The following is a 26,188-nucleotide window of genomic DNA, read 5'->3' on the forward strand; positions in this document are numbered from 1 at the left end:
GTAACTCCTACAGAAACCCAGTAGTCCCAGTAAGAAGATAGATTTTGTATGTCTTTATTTACGTGATCATGCAGGGTAAATATGATTTTCTTACGTGTTCTTCTTCATTTTTATCATTAATGAGCTTTAACTCTTATAATAAGACAAAAGATGTAAATGTCTAAGACAGTTCCGTCTCTTGTTTCTTTTCATAATCAATTTCTTTTCCTCAGATAAAAAATTGGTGACACACAAACATAACATGTCATGTCGCAACTGTATTGGATTTCCCATCAAACAGTTATGCAGTAAAGTTTAAAGCCCCGCCTTCTTATCGATTTCAATAATTATTAACACGAGTTAGTATTTACATCTGAGACACTTTAACTAATGCAATGCTTGGAAGTGGTAATGACAGTTGTAATCGTGGTGTTATACTTTGCTCAACGACTTATTAACGGGATGCTATAGTACATGAATAAGTGGTAAATTATTTAATCTCCATAATATTAGCTTCCGTAGTTCACCGCTATATTGTATAGTTTATGCTCATTTATTATACAAAAACAAAACACTTGAGGTTTTTAAATGATCGAGAAAACGAATAAATACTATGTAGAATTTACAGACGAGAAGATGATTAATTTTTCAAACAATGGCAATATTTCAATGTCAGTGTCTACCGACTTTACTAGTTACTGGAGCGCAGAGTATGTTATTCTGGCTGTCTACCTTGGAGTGTTTTCTATTGTTGGAATACTTGGGAACATTCCGGTACTGATAGTGTACTTTCACAGGAAGGAACAGTCTGCCTCTAACACTTTTATCAAAGCTCTGGCTATTTTAGATCTTATTGTTTGCTCAATGATAATGCCATATACTATGATTTATGAACTACACCTTGTTCAAACTGACGTTGTTTGTAGAACTTTTGAATTCACGCGCCATTTTGCAATATTTGCATCTAATTTGACACTAGTTGCTATCGCTGCTGAAAGATACATTGCTGTATGTCGTATTACTCATAAAATGTCTGTGAAAAATGTACAACACGGTATGCTTTTCATCTTCGTCCTCAGTTGTGCTTCTGCTGGACCGTCGATTGGGATTTTTACTGTAGTTTCTGACTACGAAGTCCGTGATGTGAAATGTAAATTCCACCATGATCTGACTGATGGTAAATTCTGCCATTTTACGTACTCTTTGTATGGACAAGTGTATGCTGTAATTTATCAAGGTGTTCTCATGGTGTTTTTCTTTGTTAGTTTGATAATTATTGTCATTTTCTATATTATTATTTACATGGTGCTTTGGCAACGAACAAAATTCCGGAAGAGAGCTTTATCAAGAAGCCCGCAAGGTCCGGAAATATCGGAAATACGTTCGTCTCTTTGTGACAAACAAAAACATGAACACATCGATACTGAAGTTAGTAGGACCTATGAATTTGACAATGAAGATTCCGAAGTTATAACTAAAGACATACAAGTCTTAAATAACAATTCAAAACTGAATTCCAAGAAAAGAAAGGCTGAAAAAATTAGACGAATTTTTCACCATCGGACAGCAAAGATGCTTTTCTTATGTACAGTTATTTATTTATTGACATGGCTGCCATTTTGGATTGATATTTTTGGACTTACAAATAACTTAGTTTTCAGATATCTTTTTTTCATAGGAAATGCAACCAATCCAATTGTATACGGAATTGTAAACGGTCAAATTCGGAAAGAATTTCACAATCTCTTGTCACGATGTTGTATAGGCAAACTGTTTGGAGTAAAATCAAGGAGTTCTTTTTCCGTATAATTTGCTAAGCAGGTAAACACTTTGATTGTTATTTATTTAAAATGATAAGACTTGACATCGTAATCATAAACGCCATTTTGATTTGAAAATGTTTTACTCAATGTTTTAGAATATTGTTTTCGGTTATCAAAAGTGTAACATTACTTTGGTTTACCACTTGTGACAGTTTATTCATTATTTTATAAAAAGCTTATCAGTACCTACATAATTCAATCTTAACGGACAATATTGTGTGTTTTAATCAAAATTCGTTGTCCTGCTAACAATTGGACCTTTTGCTTCAACGAAATGTATATTATTTCTCTAATGAACAATTATAACTTATTGTTTTGTTAAACATTCCTAAGATTGTTTATTGTTATTGTTTATAATCATATTGAATATTAAATATTTTGTCTACTATGTCACTATTACTCATTTCCATAACAAGAAGTTGTAAACACAGGAGTAGCAATCGTTTGCAGCGGTATGGACTGATGGGTTACGTTTTTATCAATCCCTATGTATTAACGCCGAGAAAGTGTATCAAGTTTGTTTTGTACCGTAACCTTACATGCACTTATAAAATTATTCACTTATGGTTAAATTCTTAAATGAACGAAAAATAAAGTTTCTTTAATGTTTTCTATAGAAATTTATATAAACAATGGCAGATTGCTTTTTTCTTCGGTTACCTATTCAAACATTATGAAGACCTGTTGGTGACCATCTGCTGTTGTTTTTTCTATGGTCGGGTTGTTGTCTCTTTGACACATTCCCAATTTCCATTTTCAATTTTATTAAACTCCGATTTCTTTTAAACTGAGGTTTACTCTGCGTTTTGCTGTTTGTTTGTTCATTCCATATTAAATTTAGCCAGAGGTATAGGGGAGGGTTGAGATTAAAAAAAAACTTTTTTAATCCCGCACCTATTTTGTGCCTTTCATAAGTCAGGAACGTCGCACCTTTGTCTTGTGTGAGTGTGAGTGTGTTTGTTTTTATGTTGGTCCATCTGTATGTTTTGAAGTTAATTGTAGCCTCCATTTCACTGATATAGTTTATGGGCTAGCTGCATTGAAGACCCCTTGGTTGCCTTGAGCTGTTTTGTACTCTTTGTCAGGTTGTTGTCTCCATTCTCTATATTATATTCTTATTAACAGTAATATTCAATTACATGCTACCAATATTAGATATTAGTTTTTCAATAATCAGAACAGCACGTTTACTTTTACTGGTAACAATATATCCAGTAAATGAAAATTACACTGCATAAATGTGTTGCATCCGAATCGCATGTCTAATTCAATGTGATTGCTTTTATCTCAAAACATATTTCGCAAAACATCTATCACCTTGAAGAGTAAACAAAATAGCAAATGCTTGCACTGATACTTGTGTTTAACCGGGGTAAAGGTACTCTAATCAATTATCGTAGACAAAAATATACTAAGCGTCAGCGTCCATGATTGCAGAGTAGGACTATGGCATAACTTTATTTTTATTTGTGTTTAACATACGATACAACTTATGACTGAACAATTTTACTGGTCCTGAAAACTAGCAAAAGAGCATTCGCTAGAAGTTGGTGATACTTTTAGTAAAATGCGTCTCACATGTTTGTTAATGTTCATGTATAAATATATATAATGATATAATTAGGTCTTGACGTGTGTAAAACAAAATATTCGTTTTCTAGAGGAGAGGGGAGATCTTCCATTTACCAAAGATTTAGGTAAAGCGTTGCAAAAAGGAACATGTATTATCCTTCACGTTGTGTTCTAATCTGTAAGAAAAGTAGTGTTGTGCTTAAAGCATGTTATTCCAATTTAATTGTCTTAGATTTGCAATATCCCCAATCATATATGGTGGGGTTTGTGTTGCTTAAATTTTAGTTTTCTGTATTGTTTCTTGCGTACAATTATTTGTCTGTTTGACTTATCATTTTTGGCCATGGCGTTGTCAGTTTATTTTTGATCGATGCGTTTAACTGTCCCTCAGGTGTCTTTCGCCCCTCTTTTGGTTTTAAGCTGCGATGCAGAATACATTCTGAAATGCATTTATTGTGCATCTATTTAGTATTAGTTTTAGTGACAAGATGCAACTAAAGAACATCTACATTATGGCTGTATATTTCATGATATTGGGAGTAAACTAAACAGGTCCCTCAGGGTATAAATAGAGGGAGATATTGATCACACGAAAATGAGACAAAACATAATAACACAAAACCGAAGACATTTAGATGTCTGCAACAACAAAGAAATAAATAGACAAAACGCGCATCCCTCATATATCAACCCGATTGTGAAAAAGCTGCAAATACATTTAACAGTGATTGTTACAGATTTGCAATTAAACAGAATGTACTTACGAACAACAAAAACATTAGGACATAACTTAAGTCAACCACTAACGAGGATCCTGACTTGGGACAGATGCGTGAAAAATGGAAGCGTTAAACGAGTTCCATTCATTAGTCGAGTGACAGTTATCACCGGAGACGTCAAGTTAGCATTTTAAACTTCAATAAATGTAAATTGTTATTGAAAGAGCCGTTTGCTGTAGCATGTAAAATTGCCATAAAATGCCATTGGGAACAGATATCATCTTGTCTGTATTTAGATGAAACATTGAAAATTGTTCTATACATTTCCATTTGGCAACAAACGTTTATATTGGGACTTTAAAAATTATAGTGACAGAAAAGCTATTAAGTTAAAAGCAGTAGGTTGAACAATGATAAACAAAGAGACGAAAATGTTACAATATAAAAAGCGATGAATAAAGTACTTGGTTTTTTTCGTATTGAAACTTTGCGATGTAACGGTACTGAACTATAAGCGTGAAATGCATATTTACAATGTTCATTTAAGTATATAGAGTAACAATAGTCCAAGGATTACTTTGTGTTGTATGATTTAACACTATATATGAATAACACATAGCTGAGAAGAGCAGAATTTTATTCCGGAAACACACTGCCAACCGAGGCGATGCCAAGGTTGACAATGCTTTTTCGAGGGGTACCAATCTCCTCTATCACCCTCTCAGCTATGTGTTATTTAATTTATTATACGGAATGTCCTTTTGTCTTTTACAATTAAAGAGGTAGTGCCAATTTGCGGGGGATTTTTTTTTCACAAAAGGGGCAATTTCAAAAAGTGCCGACAGAATACAATTTACTATAAAAAACAAAAAAATAAAAATGCTTTTTGGTCAATATCTCGATTTACATATACTATGATATCTGTGATCAATAATTAATTTAACCCTTAAAAGGATGACAGTCCAATATGCGGATTTTCGGGTGTTTTTAGGTGGGCAAAACAGGGAATCCCCCTCCCCAAGGAGGACATTTCAAACAAAAAAAGTTATGCTTTTTAATGACTGTTGTTATTCATACTACTTTTTCCCTCAAAAATGAAATTGGTTTAGTGTGTCCTAATTACATAAAAAAACATTTTTTTCAAGAAAAAATTGTAACATCGATAAATTGTACCGATATAGCTTTTAGAAGCATTGCCGTAGTTCCATCATTAGAGCACAGAACTACTGATAAATTATGGTTTTAAAGAAAGGGTTCGAATCTCGCTCAAAATATTTGCATTTTTTGTGTTGTTATATTATATTTGAAATTTTCTATCATATTTTTCCGGATGTTTGCCTAATTCATAGAGTCATTCTGGTTCATTTTTACTATATAGTCTACTAGTATATCATTTTACATGTATCAAAGAAAAAAGTAGTGTATGATCGCTTAGCGTGTGCATTCCTATGACTGTCCATACGCTTGACTTACTTTCTATTCATGTGTATACATTTATTACATATATGCAAGGAACAACTGCCGTCAAACTGATGTAGGTGCCTGAACATAACGAATAACACGAGAATTAATTCTATAGCAATGAAGCCTACGTGTTGCGGGTATATACACATAACTTAAAATAAGGCCATTGTTTACAAGTTTTAAAACAACACAAACAATTTTTCAAAACCTTTTTTGAACATGGTATTTTCTGTTACAAATGCAGTCAACAACAATTTTGTCGTCAATTCACAAACTGTATAGATACTAGTACTGATTTTTTATACCACCGTCCCTACACCGGTACGTAAGTCTTCAGAAAATAAAAGAACAAAACAGAACAAATCAATTACACTACAAATCGTGATTGTAGGTAAAACATCAAGAAGCTGTTGCATCTGTACCACAACGAAGGGCCGATTTGTTAAAATTACAGAAAAGGCAATACAACATGAAGTAGTAACACAGGGTGATCTATGACCAACTGATGTAAGATGTTCTCCGGTTAAAAAATAATACATGCAGTATCTTATCTTATCTTATAGACGATAAAAAAAACCTTAAAAGACCAGGACAAATACATATATACATATATTCAGAATGAGACAATAACGATTTGAATTTGTTCAATATTATGTGGCTCCTTGACAAGTTACGTTGTATGGCACCTTGCATAAAGGACTCATGTTAATAATAAAATAAAATTAATATTCAACAATAGCTAGTCTTGGTTTTGTTTTTGTAGAAATACCTGTTCAAGGTATGAAAATAGATGATGTGACGTATTTTCATGTACCATAATTAGCATCATGCTATGATCGTGCTATTTAAAACATGATTTACCTATCTTATCGATTGAAACAAAATCCCGGCAAATTGGATCTACCTCTTTTTAATTCAAAGCATTTCACCTTGACGTAATGTACATAATAACGATATGGAAATATCAACAGACGTGAAGCAAGATGCTGCTTTTTTATTTTTATTTTGACATTCAATGAATAGTTTTGTGCCAAAAAGTAGGACTTGAGCTTTGTCTTTAATTACTCGATCTAAATTCGATTCATTGTCCTTTAAACTGTCGATTTTTGATTGGTCTTCCCCAGAGGGTGATATTCAAAAACATTGTCACACGCTCAACTCTACACAAGGGAACAAATGACACGGAAATTAACAACTATAGTGTACCGTACGATCTTCAAAAATAAGAAAAACGCATACCGTATAGAGTTCTAATCCCTGCTATCTTACCTACACCATCTTTGAATCGTATTATAAATACATCGTTTCTTGTCATATTCTTATTGCAATCAGTTACGAGAATTCGTCCATCAGTCATCATCAGAACAAACTTTATTCTAAGTTACAATATAAGAATAAAGAATTTTGGTAATGACAAAACAAATCCATAGACAAAACAAAAAAACGTTGTGTAAATTAGCAAGTAAAAAGTCAGCAACAAGCGATTTTCGCTTAAGAAATAATAGAGAAAAATATGTCAGGATCGTTGATTCGACACGTCGAATACATCCATGGGCAACCACGTCATGAAAATAGGAGGTGATTTGTATATGTCAAACCTAATTAAAACAAGATCCATTACTAAACTTTTGTATACATTTTACGATAACTGAATACTTTTGGAAGTCGTTTATGGTTTCATATATTGTTGTCATATCGAAAATTCATTGAATAGATATTGGAAGATGTGGTGTGGGTGCTAATGAGACAACTCTCCATCCAAACAACACTTTAAAAAAAAAGTAAACCATTATAGGTCAATGCATGGCCTTCAACACGGATCATTGGCTTACACCGAACAACAAGTTATAAAGGGCCCCAAAATTACTAGTGTAAAACCATTCAAACAAGAAAACAAACGGTTTAATCTATATAAAAAAACATGAAATGTATATTTAATAGCATTTTATTTTTGTTATCCTACAAATATATTTTGATTGATATTGCAAAGTAGAAATATGTTTTTTTACCAGCCAACAAAAGTGTCTTCGTTTTCGTGATTAATATCACGAAACAAAAGCAAAACGAAAACTGCATTATGTTCAAAACACATGTCCTATTTGAGGACCATTTTCTGAAACCATGTTTATAAATGGATCTTGTTTTAATCAGGCTTCAATTTGACATATACAAATCACCTCTTATTTTCATGACTTGGTTGCCCATGGATGTGCCTAACGTGTCGAAACAACAATCCTGACATATTTTTCTCGATTGTTTCTTAAGCGTAAACTGTTTTTCTGTTTTACAAAGGTGTAATCTGGTTCTCTGCGCAATTTTTGTTTTCACCCCTTTAGTATCGTTTCCTTCCTTTTCCTTTTATGCAACGATTCACTATTGACCTGCACCCACACAAAGGATGTTGATAACCAATGTCAATTGATTTTGTTCAATCTTTTGAAACATCGGGAACCATTTTACGAAGTAATCATTCGTTTTTACACCTGTTTACCAAAGGTACAAAAATAAGTCAAATACAAATGTTTACAATATGTTGCTGTAAAAAAATTGTGGTAATAACCTCATGATATAGCCTTTGAATTTTAGTGTAATTAGCGCTCGACTTTATTTTAGTATTATTTTCCTGAATTTTATCACCGATAACAACTGCTTTTTATAATAGTGCTTGTAAATAACATCCTCAAGATTGTGTTGTGTGAATTCGTAATGTTATATTAATTGCTTCCTTGTTGTATTGTATTATTTATAATTACTATTTATTTATATTTAGTAAGAAGGACACGGTAGTATTCTTTTCATTCATTGCCGGCAATAACATTTTCTAAATGACCAGACAGTTTTCTACGATGCTAGTACTTATCATTCCTTTTTATTAATGCAAGTCAAAAGGTAGCATGACCGTTTGCCTAGAGACCTTGTTTATCTATCTACAAAAAAACTAGTTTTACATCAAGTTTAATATGAAACTTAAGAGTCTTTCGAATAATTCTCAAGAAATCTATATTGAGAAAACACACAGTTATTTATTAAAAAAGAAGAAAATCAAACAATGAATCATCAAATCATTAGCAGCGTGCTCAAAAGGCAAACCGAACTCCATAAACATAACAACTCCTTATTCCATACACTGCTATAAATTACAGTATAAAACAGAAATACTATGAGAAATACATATATATATATAAATTGTAAAATAGACGACATTCTGTAAAATGGACGTAGTATGTTTAATAAAATGAGTCTTCTAGCTGATTGTATTTTTTTGTTAGAATGCGCGTATTTTATGCATAGTAAGATACGCTTACCCTGTTGACGAACCCAGTTTCGCTAATCTTGGAGTTCATCAGATTCCATAAGTTTTGTTGGTTACCTAGATTAATCTGTTTTTGATCGATTTACGAGATTCGAACATTAATAAACGATTTCGCCTCAATTTACGGTCAAAAACTCATAAATATAAAAAATAAATAATATATAAGGTTATTCCATCGGTTTATATCTCATGTAAGTTAGGAAAAACAAAAACACATTGTAAGCCTGGATAAGCGTTGTATAGTATGAGTTCATCAAATCAAATGTGTATATATTACTACACTATTCTAATCTCAATTCGTTTTGCCTAACTATATATTTGAATTACTTCTTTTTATTGGACCAACATATTATATTTCAATTAGTTTCATAAATTGTTTAAATGTATCATAATTATGTTTGCAAATTATTTCTATTTTACAATATTCTGCAAAATCATGCATATATATGTAACAGTCACCTTTTTGAAAAGGATATCTAGTTTTAAATGTGTTTATGTAATGTCTAATAGTCGGATGTGGGGTAGTGACAGTTTGTCGAATTACATTCTAAGCCTGGTACCTTTGATAACCATTTACAACACTGAGTTGATGCCACTGCTAATGGTCGTTTGTTCCCGAGGTTACCACCACCCAGGAGTCAGCACGTCGGTGTTGCCATAAATATCATTGTATGGTCATTTGTATAAATTTACTGTTTGTGAAAGTATGAATTATTCGAAAAACTAAGGATAGTTTTCGCCAAGGCATAGATTACCTCAGCCGTACTTGGCACAATTTTTGAGAATTTTGTGTGCTCTATGCTCTTCAACTTTGTCATTGTTTTGCATTCTTACTTTTTTTGTTTGAGCGTCACTGTTGAGTTTATGTAGACGTCTAGCGTATTAAATCATAAGCCTGGTACCTTTGATAACTATTTCGCCACTGGGTCGATGTCACTGATGGTGGATGTTTTGTCCCCGAGGGTATCACCACCCCAGGTGTCAGCACGTCGGTGTTGACATGAATATCAATTATATGGTCATTTTTATAAATTTACTGTTTGCAAAATTATGATTTTTCGATATTATTGATAATATTGATAATAATAATAATAATAATATCTTTTTTTAGAGAGAGTAACTCATTTGGATTACACCAATTTTCAATAATACAATAATAATACAATAATAATAACATGAAAAATAAACAATGCATCAATAATAATGATAAATAAAGATTAAATAAAATTTAAATACAATAAACAATTATAATATGGCATTACAGAACAAATATGATGGTAATGTTAAAAGTACATAGATTTGGATTTATGTTTACATTCTGATACTGTATTTGATTTTTTGATTGAATAAGGAAGAGCATTCCACACTTTTGGTCCAGTGTACGAGAAACTAGACTTATACAACTTTGTATTTGGTTTGGAATAATAAAATTATCTGAGGATGAAAATCTCGTATTATATTTTTGGTTTGCAGAAGCTGATACAATAAGAAAGGACATATATTCTGGAGCTAAGCCATGTTTTGCCTTATACATTAGCAATGATTTGTGATAAATTATTCTTTGTGTGATTGGCACAATGTTTCATTCGTGAAATATTTCTCTTGAAGATTTGGTGTAATCATGTTCGTCTAAAATTATTCTTGATGCCCTTGTTTTCAGTTTTAGTAAATTATCAAATAGAAAGTTATTACAGTTTCCCAATATTAAACAACAATAATTTAAGTGAGGTAAAACGTAAGTGTTATAGTACATTTGTCTAGCTTTGTGATTTAAATATTTATCATCCTTTTTAGTAAAGCTAAAGAAGAGTTAAACTCTTTTTTATTATATAATCGATATGAGAAGACCAAGATAGAGATGCATCAATAAAAACACCTAGAACTTTTTCACATGTACTTTCTATAATTTGTTGTTAATTTACAGCAAGGTTAATGTTTTCATTTGATGTAACAGAAAGCTTTTGTTTAGATCCAATGCATATATATTTCGTTTCAGATACATTTTCAGCCATTTTATTGTCATCACACCAGCGAAAAATATCTAATAAACCGTATTCAGTTTTCATGATTGAGAAGATCAAAGGCTTTTGCTAGATCTAAAAACACTGCTCCAACAAGTTCGTCATCATCAATGGCTTTACGCCACTTATCTATTAAAGATGTCTTAGCCCAGACAATGATGATCCGTACTTGGCACATCATTTTTGAAATTTGGATTCTCAATGCTTTGCAACTTTGTTTTTGTTTGGCTTCTAACTATTTTGAAATGATCGTCGCTGATTGGTCTTAAGACCAGTTCCACTAGACCACGATCGCACTACGCTCACTGCGATCTAAAATAAATTCAGATCGTGATGAGGTCGCGGTATGAGCGGTATGAAAATGTAAATTTTGATGTTTTCACGAGGTAACCACATCCTCATTACGCTTCTACATCGATCCCGCTACGATTATACCACGTTCTCACCGCGCTTATTCTGCGACACCTCTACGCTTATCAAGATCTCTATGCTCATCACGTTCTCACTACGACCATACCACGAGTTATCCGATTGCAACACGATCTTACCACGCTTTAATGCGATTAAAGTACGTTCTTACCACGATTATACTACATACCGACCAATCAAACCTAAATTACAACCTTTTGCTGTTCCATAAATCTCAAAAACCATATTTTAGTGCGCGATAGCAGATATGACATAGATGTGTGAATAGATATAGGAAGATGTGATATGAATGCCAATGAGACAACTCTCCATCCAAGTAGCAATTTATAAAAGTAAACCATTGTAGGCAAAGGTACGGCCTTCAACACGGAGCCTTGGCTCATACCGAACAGCAAGCTATAAAGGGTTCCACAAATTACTAGTAGAAAACAATTCAAACGGGAAAACCAACTGTATAATCTGTATAAACGAGAAGCATGGTTGAGTCGTTAGAGAAAATGAACAAGAACTACATACAGACAAACAAAACCTGTAGATATATAATATAGTTGATGTGAAAATGACAATGAGATAGATGGTTGAAGTATGAACGTAGTCTGGTTGTAAAAAGAGCGTGACGAGTAGAATCACGATTTCGCTACACTCTCGCTTCGTTGGTACAGCGACCTTTGCGATACAACTACGACCTTAGTGCGCTCTCACTACGCTTCTACTACGACCTGAGTTCGCCACGACAGCACCACGATTCTTTTGAACATGTTCAAAGTTGCTACGCTCATCACGATCTTGAAGACCTCACAACGACCATGATACGACTTTACTGCGATCATCAAAATTTGCATTTTTTTCACAGATCGTATTGCGATCGTGGCCTAGTGTGACTGCGGTATTATGTAGACTAAACACGTGAATGACGAATTAATTTATAAGCCTATATAGCTAGTACCTTTGATTGCTATTGTAAATGTTAATGTCGCAATAGTCAGATGAAGGGTCAGTATACGTAAGGTCTTCAGGGTCAGATTTGTTGGTTAGTGTTAGTTCGAAAAATTTAAGGTCATAAAGGGCAGATTAGTGTGGTATTTTTAGGTTGTACATATTCTTTTGTTCAGGTTTGTTGAACTATGTCAGTACATGTATGTACATGTTACGACCTAATGGTCCCCGCTGCTGAATTTGTCGGTATGTAAATGCCAGGACCTATTGGTCTGATCAGTTTGATCGTGTCAGTTTTAATATGTACGATCAATTGGAGCCTTTTATACCATGCACGATCTTAAGTGGCAGAACGACTGGTTGAGTTAGTTTAAACATATAAGGTCATACGAGTCAGTTTCGCTTTATAGTGTCACCGTTTATAAATAACAATGAAATCACGGGAAAGAACTACAATTTTATATTTTATTGGAAATCTTTGAAAAGGGTGCACCATTAAACAATAAATAGCTTCTCGTCTGGATCATAAACAATGATCGGCCTACATCAGCATTTAACCAATAAAAGAGAAAAAATAACTACTCACAAGAGGTTAATATTTGCTATTCTTTTTCACGTATAATTGCTTGAGGATTGATTCAGACTAAGCTAACAATATGTTGCCTTAATTTACAATAAACTGATAACAAAGCAGAGAAATCCATTATCTGTTTAATTTGTTATTGGTTATATGTAATAATGACAAAGCTATAGCATATGGATTTATTATCGGTTAAATTCACTGGAAAATAATGGACTTTCTGATCGTTTCTTCTTCATCAATGGACGCGTTTATCTCTTACTTTACCATTAATGATTATAAATAGCCCTACAGTATAGCTGAGAGGATTTGGCTGTGTAAATCGGTAACTTAATGCAAAATTCTATGATTTGTGTGAAACAATGTCAATATGCATGATCTCTATGATTTGACAGCGACAAAAGAAATTCAATGTATGTAATCGTTTATAATAATATTAACTTTTATAATGCTGCAAACAAGTTGTATCCAATCTCAATAACTGCTTGCAGACAAAAGTATTTCAGAGTTAAATCATCATTGTTAATGCAGTTGTAGCAATTATAAGTAAGTGAAGCCTCAGTTGATACAAACACCGCATATTTTTGTGTTCATCATTAAACTTGTTGTTTCAAATATAAGAAAAAAATAGGCAGCTAAATCCTACAATCATAAGACCTCTTTTGGTTTCATTTTGCCAATATATTAATAATAAATATTGACTTGGGTTTTTTTAAGTTTTATTTCGGGTTTTTTTATTTGGATTTTGTATCTTCACGTTTTCTTCATAAGAAAATGTCTATTAAAATTCAGGAATATATGACAGTTGTTAATCAATCGTTTGGTGTGATCGTGCTTTTGAATTTGCCATTTCATTAGGGATCTTCTGTTTTGAATTATTCTCTGAGTTTTTATATTTTTGTTGTTTTACTTTTTCATACCGCATGCTATTCAATCTTCTTTGTGAACTTTTATAAATTGTGTTTTGGACGGAGAGTTGTGTCTTTGTCACTCATATTACCATATCTTCTTATTTATATACGTTTTTATTGCTTAGGCCTTAACAGATAATCTAATATTGCTGAGTTTTTAACGTGAGAGATACTATAATGAATTAGATTCCTTGATTGTCGCGGTTACTTTAATATTTCTATTTCTTCAGCACAGAAAATATGTATCTTACGTATTTCAAGTTTATATATATTCTTAGAAAATAAAGGGAGACAAGATACAATTTAAAATAATGTTATAAAATAGATATGAAAATTTGCACACGTTCTGTGCAGACGTGGATCGTTCACTATCAACACACTGTATTTCGTTAAGCATAGATACAAAACAATGTGTTACTACATTTTTATTAACCAAAGGAAATATTCCTTTGCTTTTGAACACTCTATAATAAAGAGTACAACATATATCATATTTCAGGAATACGGTTTCTTTTGTAAACTTAATGTTAGTATTAGTAGGAGATAAAGCTGAGATAATTTCCCAAGTTCTTAATTTGATAAAATAATTTACAGTAAATAAATGAAGGTTGACTACATTTTTATTTTTAATTTTGTAAAAACATTTGTTAGGACAAGGTACATTTGCAAACGGTGCATTCGGCAACATTCAAAAGATACTAGGAGAAAAGGGGGTCTATCATATCATAAGACATTTGCCCGGATCATTTAATCATACAAACTCAGTTTTTGAATGCTCCTGGTTTTTTTTATAATGTGTTTACCTTAATATCATTACTAAAGAAACTCACCATGGATATCAATGATTAGTTTTTTAACGCCTGACACGCGTTTCGTCTACAAAAGACTCATCAGTGACGCTCAAATCAAAATAAAGGCAACAGTAGCATACCGCTGTTCAAAACTCGTAAATCCATGGACAAACAACAAAATCGGGCTAAAAAACTAAAACTGAGAGAAACGCATTAAATATAAGAGGAGAACAACGACACAACATTAAAATGTAACACACATAGAAACGTACTAAGCATTAGACATAATCCGATGAGAATAACAAATATAACATCAAAACCAAATACATGAATTTGGGATAGAAAAGTACCGTGACACGTCATATAGTAATGTTAAACGACAAAACGGAAATACAACGTAAAAATGTATCACACATAGAAACGAACCATAGTATAACAATGACCATATTCCTGACTTTGGTACAGGACATTTTTATAGAAAAAAAATGGTGGGTTGAACCTGGTTTTGTGGCATGTCAAACCTCGCACTTTAATGTCAATGTTAAATATAACACTGAAATGACAACATAGTATTACAGCACTACAATGCAAATAAATAGGAGAACAAATTAGACAAAGAAACACATGAATAATAGCTAACAAAAGGCATCAGGTTTAAAATACTATACTCCAGAAACGCGTCTCGTCCACACAAGACTTATCAGTGACACCCAGATATAAAAGTTCGAAAGTCAAAACAAGACAAAATTGTACAGCACTGAGGTTCAAAAGTGCAAAAAGATTGTGCCAAATACGGCTATGTTTTATGCTTGGGATAAGATCATCCTTATTATTTAGAACAATTTATGCTATTGCAAAAAGTAACTTTTATCAAATGAATATAAACGATACACATTACAAAACTGAAGTATTAACTTATTACAGAGAACAAAACCCGGATATATTACATAAATCAACACAAAAAAAGACACACACGACTTAATCAAGGCGTCAACGCAAATAGTAAATAAGTGAGGTCACGTACGAAGTGGTGAAAAGGCGCAAAAATTACGTCACATTTGAAATTCTGAAACAGCACAAAAATGACGTTTAAAAAAATTAAAAGGCCAAATAAAGTACGAAGTTGAAGAGCACTTATGACTAAATAGCAACAGATACGAATACCAAGAAGCAAATTGTGTGATCCTGACCAGCTATCTATATATTGAACCGGACATTCTACTCTACATCTATACAGACCAAAACTAAACGCTTCCGGTGGGCATTCGAAATAATAATAATAATCAGAGAGAGAAAAGTAAAAAAATAATGTATCTGAAAAATAGGGAACCCATGTGATTGTTAATAACAATGCAATGTATGAAATAAAAATTTAATTCTTTATTTCTTCCCTTTTGTGGCGACGACATCGCAGACTGTAAATGAAAAAATAAAGATCATATGGACTTTGACTGTTACCAGTAAAGAAACGCATAAAAATGGCAATACTTTTTATTTATACGGAAATGGAAGATAGCTCTCTTCTGCTGTCTGGAAACTTAACAACAAATAAGAAATTAAATATAATTTTACAGTATCATATCCATAATATACAAGCATAATATGACAACTCTAAATAAATGTGGGATGTTTTTATCATTTCCCAGATGTTTATAATTGCAAAGTATTGATAACATCTTTTAGGAACGTTTAAAAAGATTGAAGGACTTGCTCCTATTGAATTACGAGATATTCTAGGCTTTTTAATCAAGTGATTCATTTAGAAGTGTACTTTAAGAACCAAGTTTAGAGCATGGAAACATTACAAACTGTATATTATTGAATTACAAAAGGAAATTGTCAAACTGCCATGCATTACCTAAGCGACAGACTTGTGGGCACTGTTATGTTTAATATTATTGTAAGAATTCAAAAATACGAATTAACAGTAAGAATGATCCTGGGCCGTATTTCTGAAATGGTGCAATGACAATGATTACATTTTTTTGTTTTGTACGCTGATGAAGAACAGATTCCAGTCTTTTCTCTGTTATTCATTCTTAGACTAGACACACGTTGTTACATCATGATTACCATAGACAATACAGCCTTAAAGTTTAGTGAAATAATTGTTGTACTACAATAAGGTCAATAGTTATCGAAGGTACCAGGATTATAATTTAGTACGTCAGACGCGCGTTTCGTCTACATAAGGCTCACCAGTCTTACAATGTATGTAGACGAAATGTCGTGGTAACTTATTTGATTGTACAAGTGGTATGCTTTAGAAATGATATCACATATTTTGGTACCTTAAAAAAAAAAAAAAAAAGATGCTCTCATGTTGGAATAAGTATTGCTTTTAAAATTTCATATCGTCATTGTCTATGGTTATCTGCTTACCCTTCCGGAGCAGCTGATATCACCCCTAGTTTTTGGTGGGGTTCGTGTTGTTTATTCTTTAGTTTTCTATGCTGTGTCATGTGTACTATTATTTGTCTGTTTGTCTTTTAAATTTTCAGCCATCGCGTTGTCAGTTTGTTTTAGATTTAAGAGTTTGACTGTTCCTTTGGTATCTTTCGTCCCTCTTTTTTAATCGAACCTTTGATTGCTTTCGAACATTGACCTTTTTTAATACAAATTCAGTTAAAGACATGTGATAGATTATTTTTTGTTATTGTAAATAATGTTAACCATCAGCATACATCAATCGCATTTTAACGAACATTTAACTTATTTGGTTATTGATGAAGGGTTAATGTCTTTTTTTTATTTCGTTTTTGTCATATTCTACGTTTCCAATTATTATATTAGCTATAAAACTAAGTCAAATCCACCATTTTCTAGAGGAGGAAATGACTATACCAAGTCAGGAATATGACAGTTGTTATCCAACCATTTGATGTGTTTGAGCTTTTGATTTTTTCATTCTGATTTTCTGTTTTTAATTTTACTCAGACCTCCGTATTTTTGTTTTTTTTTTACTTTCTAAAGGTTGTGTGGTGTTTGCATTTTGGAGATTTTTTATATGTTTATTGGGTCAAAAATTATGCATGAGCCACTATTGGATAATTGTTTACACAGAGATATAACAAACGTGTCCCGTAGGGGTTTCAAACAAACACACGTAGACCTTCAAAAAAAGTGAGGAACACACCCTAAGAAAAAACAAACATTCTAAAAGAAAAACAAATGACTCCACAAAAGCATTTACAACTGTTGCAACAAAGTTTAATTTAAAAAAACAAGCAAATGAAAATATAATAAAGGATTATTCATAGCTTTATTGTCAATCGTATCACATATTTGTCACGTGCCCATGCCCAATGCTTGTGTTGGTTGATTTTTCAAAAGTTCTTTTCGGTAAAATAATTTTATGCTGGTTGTTTATTGAAATACCTTCATTAAACGTCTGCATTGAAAAACAAAAGTTATTTATCAGGCAAATGTTTCATTGGCTGAGATATTGTTTGTCGATTATATGTTATAGATTCATTGTAAACGTAAATATCGTGAACTTAGTTTAAGTTATTTTAACTTTATATACATACAGTGGACCAAAAAATGTCAGAACATTATAACTTCAATAAACTCGTATATGAGTTTCATAACCCTATTCTATATTTCTTTTTTCATGATTGGAGATAAAAAAAATCTTACTGCTGGACCCATATTGTGACTATTTCATTTATTATGTCTGTTTAACGCATCATTGTAAACATAACGGAATTTGATGAGGCTGTCATCAACTTAAGAGGATTAACGCTATTAAACCAGGTTTAATCCATCATTTTCTACATTTGAAAATGCCTGTATCAAGTCAGAAAAAAAGCCGGCCCTGTCTATTTGTTTTTTATGTGTTTTGTTATTTGATTTTGCCATGTTATTATGGACTTTCTGATTTGATTTTCCTCTGAGTTCAGTAAATTTGTGATTTTCCTTTTTACTATTTAAATAATGGCCGGTTATTTCTAACTTGTGGTGTTATGCTGGTTTTTACTTTTTTGTACATGAAAATGTGTCATATATACATCTAGTAAGAAGAATATTAACACTAACATAGAGCCTTGATATATGGCACTAGCTGACAAATAAAATGTTAAAAAAAACAATTGTAGTTAAATCCTGTAGTTACACACTTGCACTTAAAAACGGAAGTGAAAATAATTGGTTTTCAAAATTAAAAAAAAATGTGGCATAGTTTTTATTTGTACTTGTTTTAAGTTCGTAATTAAAGTAACAATAGATTGTTGAGTGTTGTTACTATTCCGCAGATGTTAATAATTATGAAGCACGGATAAATTCGTTTAAGAGCAATTGAAAGCTATGGAAGAAATTGTTCTTTGTTAATCAAATCATGAGAAATTCTCATATGTGTCAACTGATGAAATTTGAAAACAATGACGATCGGTTGACAATACGGAAACCTATTAAATTTGCTTATAGGTGATTCTATGAGATTAAATTACATGAAACTCCAATGCTTTAATTTTTTTTAACTTCTTTTATCCTCTTTTATATAAATCATTTTGGTTCTATACTTCATTAATTGATCTTGATGCTTATAGAATTAATAAAGGCAACAGTATTATACCGCTGTTCGAAATTCATTAATCGATTGAGAAAAAAATTAAAATCAGGTTACACACTAAAATGAGGGAAACACATCAAATATAAGAGGAGAACTACGACACAACAGAAACCCAACACTAAAATGAAACACACACATAAACGAACTATAATATAACAAAGGCAATTTTCTTGACTTGCTACAGGACGTTAAACCGTGAATTGACGATTGAATCTGAAATTGATCAAAATAAAATAATAAAAAAATTAAATTCACAAATATTAATAAACAAACAAACAAATATCAATTAACAAACAAACAAAAACAACAACAAAAATAAACACAAATAGATGAACCGGATGTTTCTATGATTCTTAATCTACTCCAGTTAATATTTTGAACCGCTGGTCATTCATAAAGTAAGAAAGCCATGGAATATTATATCCTGATGTTCTGTACAAAGCTGAATCAATGAAATAATTAGTTTATAAGATTTAAGTAAAATATGTACAAATGTCGTTTGTGAATTGCGATGCAGACATCAATATCTGTATCAGCACTCACAATATAATCTAAGTCTGTGAAAGTATATCGTATGGCGTATCAAATTATAATCCTCGTTCCTTTAATATTAACCATTTACACCACTGGTTCGATGCCACTGCTAGTGGACGTTTTGTATCCAAGGGTATCACCAGCCCAGTAGTCAGCACTTTGGTGTTGACATGAATATCAATTATAATATGGTCATTTTTATAAATTTCCTGTTTACAAACTTTGATATTTTTTCGAAAAACTTAGTATTTTTATAGACTACCGTGTCCGTATTTGGCACAATTTTGGAATTTTCTCAATGCTCTTCAACTTTGAACTTGTTTGGTTTGTTTGATCTGAGCGTCACTGATGATTCTTATGTGGACGAAATGCGCGTCTGGCTTATTAAAGTATAATCGTGGTACCTTGGTTAACTACATACAATCATAATGTGGGTTAGAATAAAAGAAACATTCTGTGTATGTGAATTATATCGTGTAATGCTAAATATAATGTCTCAAAGCACATGCACTGTGTAAGACGGTGTTTTATTAAATGTACTTTAACGTATCACGATCTCTTCAGGTTAAGTAAATATGACTTGTATATACAAATGATATAGAGAAGCAAAATTTGGATGATGCAAAATTATTTAATATGCTTGAACTACAATTATTAATTAATTCCCTTTATTTAGACAATTGAGTATGGAAAAATTACAATAGGGATCACCAAGATCAGTTGAAAATTTTAAGACTTTATTATTATTCTACATGTATTGTCATAACCGAGTTTAACATATTTTTCCATAAACTGCAATATAATTTATTACGTGAAATAATTTAGCCGTCCGCAGTTCAGCTAAGCAGAATAACATACCTGAATAGAATAAAGTATGCAATTGTATTTGATTAGTTATACATCTTTGCATTCATACAGCAAATATCTGTGTGACATTTCTGTTCTTTTCTGAAACTTTTGAAATTAATTAATTGATGTTTAAGCATATTGAATAAATTTGCATCGTCCCAATTTGCTTCTCTTTATCATTTATATATACCAGTCATCTTCAGCAATTTAGCATTTGTTGTTCAAATGATTTTATGATAAACTTCTTAAATACTAAAGTTCATTAATTCATAATTGTATTCTCTTAATAGCCATGCGAATTCTATTTATGCGCTGTATATTAATTAAATACAGCAATCGTATTAACCAGCATTCAACAGAACTAAAGCGATTTAAAATATTGGTAAATAGATAATTCCCTATACTGAATTATAAAACCGTTATCTGTCTGTAGTCGCTTTGAGCTTCCATCCGGTTTTGACTGTTACTTACCATTAAATCAGACTATTAAGCAGCATGAAGGATAGTTTGTTATCATAACATTGATATGGAGTGGTCTGTCGCCGACCAAAAAGTTAGACAAACACGTACAAATCTAGATAAACGTCATCAATTAATTAACTTATTGGTATGACAACCGATTAAACCGGAAGTAGATGTATAATTTGGGTAATGTGGATGGATTTTATCTCATTTAGCCATTTGTGTTGTGGTTTTGATTTTAATATTTGAAGTGATACCGTGACAGTGTTTATCTGTTCTAATAGTTACCTATATTGTATTGTGATCTAACTAAACATTAAGAGCCAGTGCTAATTGCTGGTTCAATGATTGATAACATAAACGCTCTGACTTTTTCAGGCACTAACACTTCTAGATCATGTTTCTTATGCAATTGTAAATATTGACGTACATACCTATGAATATTTAAATTCAATTCCAAAATTTCTAATATGGTTTCAGGGTAAGAACAATTGATACGACCAATGGTTTATGAATTTTGTGGTTATCTAATTAATGATAGGATAAGAGTCAGTTCAATCCTTCTGTGAACGATGTGTAATATATTGCAATGACTTTGATATTACTTTATAGGAGTAACACGACGAATATTATTTGTGGGAAAGGATCTGATAATCTTCGCAGAGCACTGATGACCACTACTTGTCAGTTTGTGTGGTTTATGTTGCTCAGTCTTTAGTTGATTATGTTTTGTATTCTAGACTTTTGTTTGTTTTTTGGGTCTATTATTTATTTTCCTTTTTTTGCAACGGTATTGCGAATGTATTCACGAATAATGAGTTTGACTATGCTCTCAGTATATTTTGTATCTATATCATTGCAGACATTACATTCATGATGTCGACAGTTCGCTTGCATTTGAGGATAATAATGTTCAAAAATAGTTTTGTTGTTTTCAAACATCAGCTTATATAAGCTGCCCATGAAAAATATTTGGACCTTGAATTGTTTTCTAAATACTATTTTATATTTATTATAGTTAGTTTTTTTATAATACCATTAGTTTATATTTAATCTTATCACATGTATGAGAAGCAATAGCTGTTGTTATTTATTATATTCGTTAGGTGTGAGAACAAACGTATATTTTAACCGATATTGAACATGTCAGATATGTCAGTGACCTGAAACCTTTCTGTTTATCCTTTCTGACCACATATCCGACTTTCAACATAACTTGATAATGATCGTTTCCCTCCTCTAAGGTTTCAAGTATTAAATACTTCACTGTTATTGTCCATGTTGTTAAGTGATAGGTCTTCGTGTGCCAAGTACATTTTCATTGTTTTAACAGTTGAGTAGCACTTATGGAAAATTATTTAAGACTTTATCAAATTTAATTTTGGCGAGATGTCTGCTCTCTCTTTCTCTCATCTTTTTATTCTGTAATAGAAAAGACCAATTATCCTCATGGTTAAAGACATTTAAAAAAAAAAAAAAAAAAAAAAAGATAATAAAAATCAGGTATGTCATCACTTCATTGCTGAGTATATATTTATGTCAAGACTTACTAGATTATTTTACATTTAAATAAAATTATACATGTGTGTAATTGTTTTTAACAAATTATAATCGTATTCCTCAAATATTGCTTGTTACAAAAACTATCAAAATTTCAAGCTTTTCTTGACGAAGCATGTGTGGAAATTTGTCGCTTATTGATAGTTGTCTCATTAGCAATCATAGCACATCTTCCTTTTTTTAGAAAGAGAAACATTCTGATTGTTGTTGAAAGTGTCGCATTCCACAACGTGCCGCCTCGATTTTGTAGGAAACAATCGATTTTTAATTACATATAAAGACAAGTGCGAACTTTAAATTGGTTGAAGCACAGTAAAATTACTTTTTGAATTACGATACATCCTTAGAAATAAGGATGAAACCGTTGAAATGAAGCACACCATGTCATAGCTGATAATTATTTTTTATGGTACAATACAGTCACATGAACTCACTTCATTCATTGTATAATCTACATGTTTTATTCGAAGCAATGCATATACAGAAATGAAAAAAAAACAGAAGACATATATATTAGAGAAAACATGCTGAAAACTATTTTCATTTTAAACGATGCTAACAATAACATACACTATCTAAAATGATACTTATCGCCTTTATGTAATTTTGATTGTATAATGCATATTTTAAAATTAGGCGGCACTTCTTTAAAATGGCAACTATGAAAAATATTCAAGGTCAATGTTTCACGACTAAAGGTGTCAAATAACTTCCGAGTTTGAAGATCTATACTACACATCTGCAATCAAATACTAATGACCTATGATTTGTATCTTTCCAATCTGTAGATGACCTATTTGAAATGGCGATACTAGAGTCGATTTTGAATTTAAGTAAAATATTATTATTACATTACATGGTTTCCTTCCATCTTAACCTTAATTTTGTTCTTATTTTTTGCATCTATTTCTTTTTTAATAAAAATTGAAGAAATATATGTGATAAATCCTGTGAATAGCGAAGCACCGACTAATGGACTAGTATTATCATCGGGAAATAACAGTCCTCCTTTACCGGGACAGCCCAGCACGCTTGAACCAATGTAAAACTTTGTATACTTGGTGAGTTTGAAAGAATTAAGACATCTGACAAAATATAAATAAAACAACCTTTTACACACGGTAGAATATATTGCACCATATTTCGTTCGTTGATCGATCAGTAAGATACACATTTTAGTAAAACGGAACAACTTTCCTCCATATCTTTAGGTTTTCATTCTAAAATACAACTCATATCCATAAGATATTGGACAACAGCAGAAAGTATTTTACTTATATTTTGTATAATTTATTCTGATATTAAATGTAAAAAATCAGAACAGATTAAACGAATGTATAACAGAATATATAAACATGGTTACAGTAGCAATGCTTTTTCATTGTAGTACTGTTATATACTGTATTACCTATGCTCGAAAAATATATTATAACAACAGAAAAATGTTCTAATAAGAACATTCTTCATGAACGATTACTGAAAAACAATAATGAATAAAATACAAAAATGTATCAGAATTACAAATTTAATGATTCTTATAACTAGATGAGGTTTTTTGTAGGTTGCTGAATTAATCTTAAACATGTAAAATAATAAAATTTACCAGGTTAGGTCTTATCTGTGAATGCGAATTAAGAATGTATACACGTACGTTTTGGATCATATGACTGATATAAAAGGTGAAAAGATTGACAAATGGTTTAGATCTAGAATATGATTTCTTTACAAGCTGGTTATTTTACATTATTGGTTTCATTCAATAATTCTTAAAAAAAAAAGCTAATCTAAGTGTCGAAAACAAAGAAATCTGTCGATACAATTCTGTATAAATCTCAATATAGACAAAGTGTTGGCATTTCTATATGAAAAAAAAGTACACGTAAAAATTAAAATCTATTCTAATTTTTATGAAGAGGTACAATAGAATATCAATACTGAAGTTTTAGCGTTGATTGTTTTTCTATGACAATGAATGTAACCAGCAAAACAATCTTTGATAACTAATGCTAATATTGTTGAATATAGTTTACCACCTATATTGGTAATAAATTTACTGATCAATTAGTTATATTATTGCTTTTTTTTTAACAAGCAAACAAAATTAAAATTGCACTTTCATGTCACAAAAACATCCATAACTCTTTCAAAGAACTGTATTGAAGTACTATTTTTAGAATTACTTAACTAAGTAAATTATCCCCAAATTAAAATGCTACTTTGATTTCACATTCGAATTGTTGAGTAATGTTCTATATATATCATTATATGGTTTAAATTGTGTGCATAGCTGAATGCACCTTGACAATTAGTTATTAACATCTACACCATTTGGGCTGGGGCTTAAAGTTACTTAAATTAAGATGTGTTTCGGACGGACAGATTTTTGTACATGTCCTACGATAAATAAGTGCTACACAACTTGAACACTTATAAAGATACTATTTCTCCATACAATGATAAAATAGAACCTTAGATATACAGTACGCTATTTCTTTCAAAAAATATGTGTCTTGTGTTTTATAATACGATGCATTCACATTGTATCTCATTATTCTCAACAATACATAGTATGTAAATTTACTGAAGCGACAAATATATAACTTAGACCGTTTAAGAATTTAATTATACCATTTGATACATTATAATCGCAACATAAGTATGCCTGATTTTTAATGTAACCAGCATCATTCTTTATTTATCCACCATTTTCCACACAAGTAAATGCCGGTACCAAGTCGCGAGTAAGACAGTTGTTATCCATTCGTTTGATCTGTTTCAGATTTGTTTTTGCCATTTGCTTACAGACTTTCCAATTGGAATTTTCATCGTAGTTCGGTATTTCTGTTATTTTACTATCAGATAGATTTTTTACCTGACATTTAACATGTTCTTTTCAAACTTTTTTTTTAAAAGCTGTAAAACCAGAAGCGGCATGCACATAACTAGACAATCATATTATGTTTGCTCATTTTCACATAATGAGATGCAACCTCAGTTTTCGTACAATTAAAACTAAGAACTAATAATTTTGACATACTTTGCCATTTGAAAAAATAAATATTACTTAAGATGTTAATGTAGATTAACTACCTTCCTATTATTTAAACAAATACTGTTGGAAAGAAATGTCAGCAAATATTTTGCATATTTTCGAAATAGACAAATGTTGACATAAAATAAACAAAAATACCAAAAATGTATTTTAAAAATTCGTTTTCGGAGTTCGTAATTTGATTATCCAACAGAACCACTGCTTGGAATTGACATTGCGGTATTTTTTATAAATAAATTTCATAATGTCAAAAATATTTTGATATAATGACTCGATATAATATAGATAATCGACAAAAACATTTTACAATTCTTCGAAAACAAAAATTAAAAAGAAAAACTGAAATTTTTAAATCTTAATGTTTAAAACAAAAATGAAAAAAAAAACCGGAATGTACAAAAAGTATAACCGATATTAAGAGAAAATGACAACGTTATAAAAAAACGACGATAAGACAGTCTACAAACCATTAGTATAGTAAAAAAAATATGAATGAGCAATAATGGAAACAGAGGTATGCCGCTGGTCAAAAGTCATAAATCGTTTTGGAGAAAACAAATTCGGGTTACAAACTAAAACCGAGGGAAACACATCAACTATAAGAATAAGACAAAGAAGCAACA

The 26,188-nt window shown here is 31.4% G+C and overlaps 1 protein-coding gene across 1 annotated transcript; it reads left to right on the forward strand.

The window, feature by feature from the left end:
- Nucleotides 1-348: 348 nt before the first annotated feature.
- On the forward strand, nt 349-2,190 carry LOC134685390 (cholecystokinin receptor-like). Its single transcript, XM_063545111.1, has one exon. The coding sequence runs from the start codon at nt 568-570 to the stop codon at nt 1,786-1,788; it is 1,221 nt and encodes a 406-aa protein (XP_063401181.1). The 5' UTR covers nt 349-567; the 3' UTR covers nt 1,789-2,190.
- Nucleotides 2,191-26,188: the final 23,998 nt, after the last annotated feature.

The sequence above is a fragment of the Mytilus trossulus genome, chromosome 9 (assembly GCF_036588685.1).
Source record: "Mytilus trossulus isolate FHL-02 chromosome 9, PNRI_Mtr1.1.1.hap1, whole genome shotgun sequence".
In the NCBI taxonomy this organism is placed as follows: Eukaryota; Metazoa; Mollusca; class Bivalvia; order Mytilida; family Mytilidae; genus Mytilus; species Mytilus trossulus.

Coding starts and splice junctions, on each gene's coding strand:
- LOC134685390 (XM_063545111.1), top strand. CDS start 568: ATGATCGAGAAAACGAATAAATACTATGTAGAATTTACAGACGAGAAG.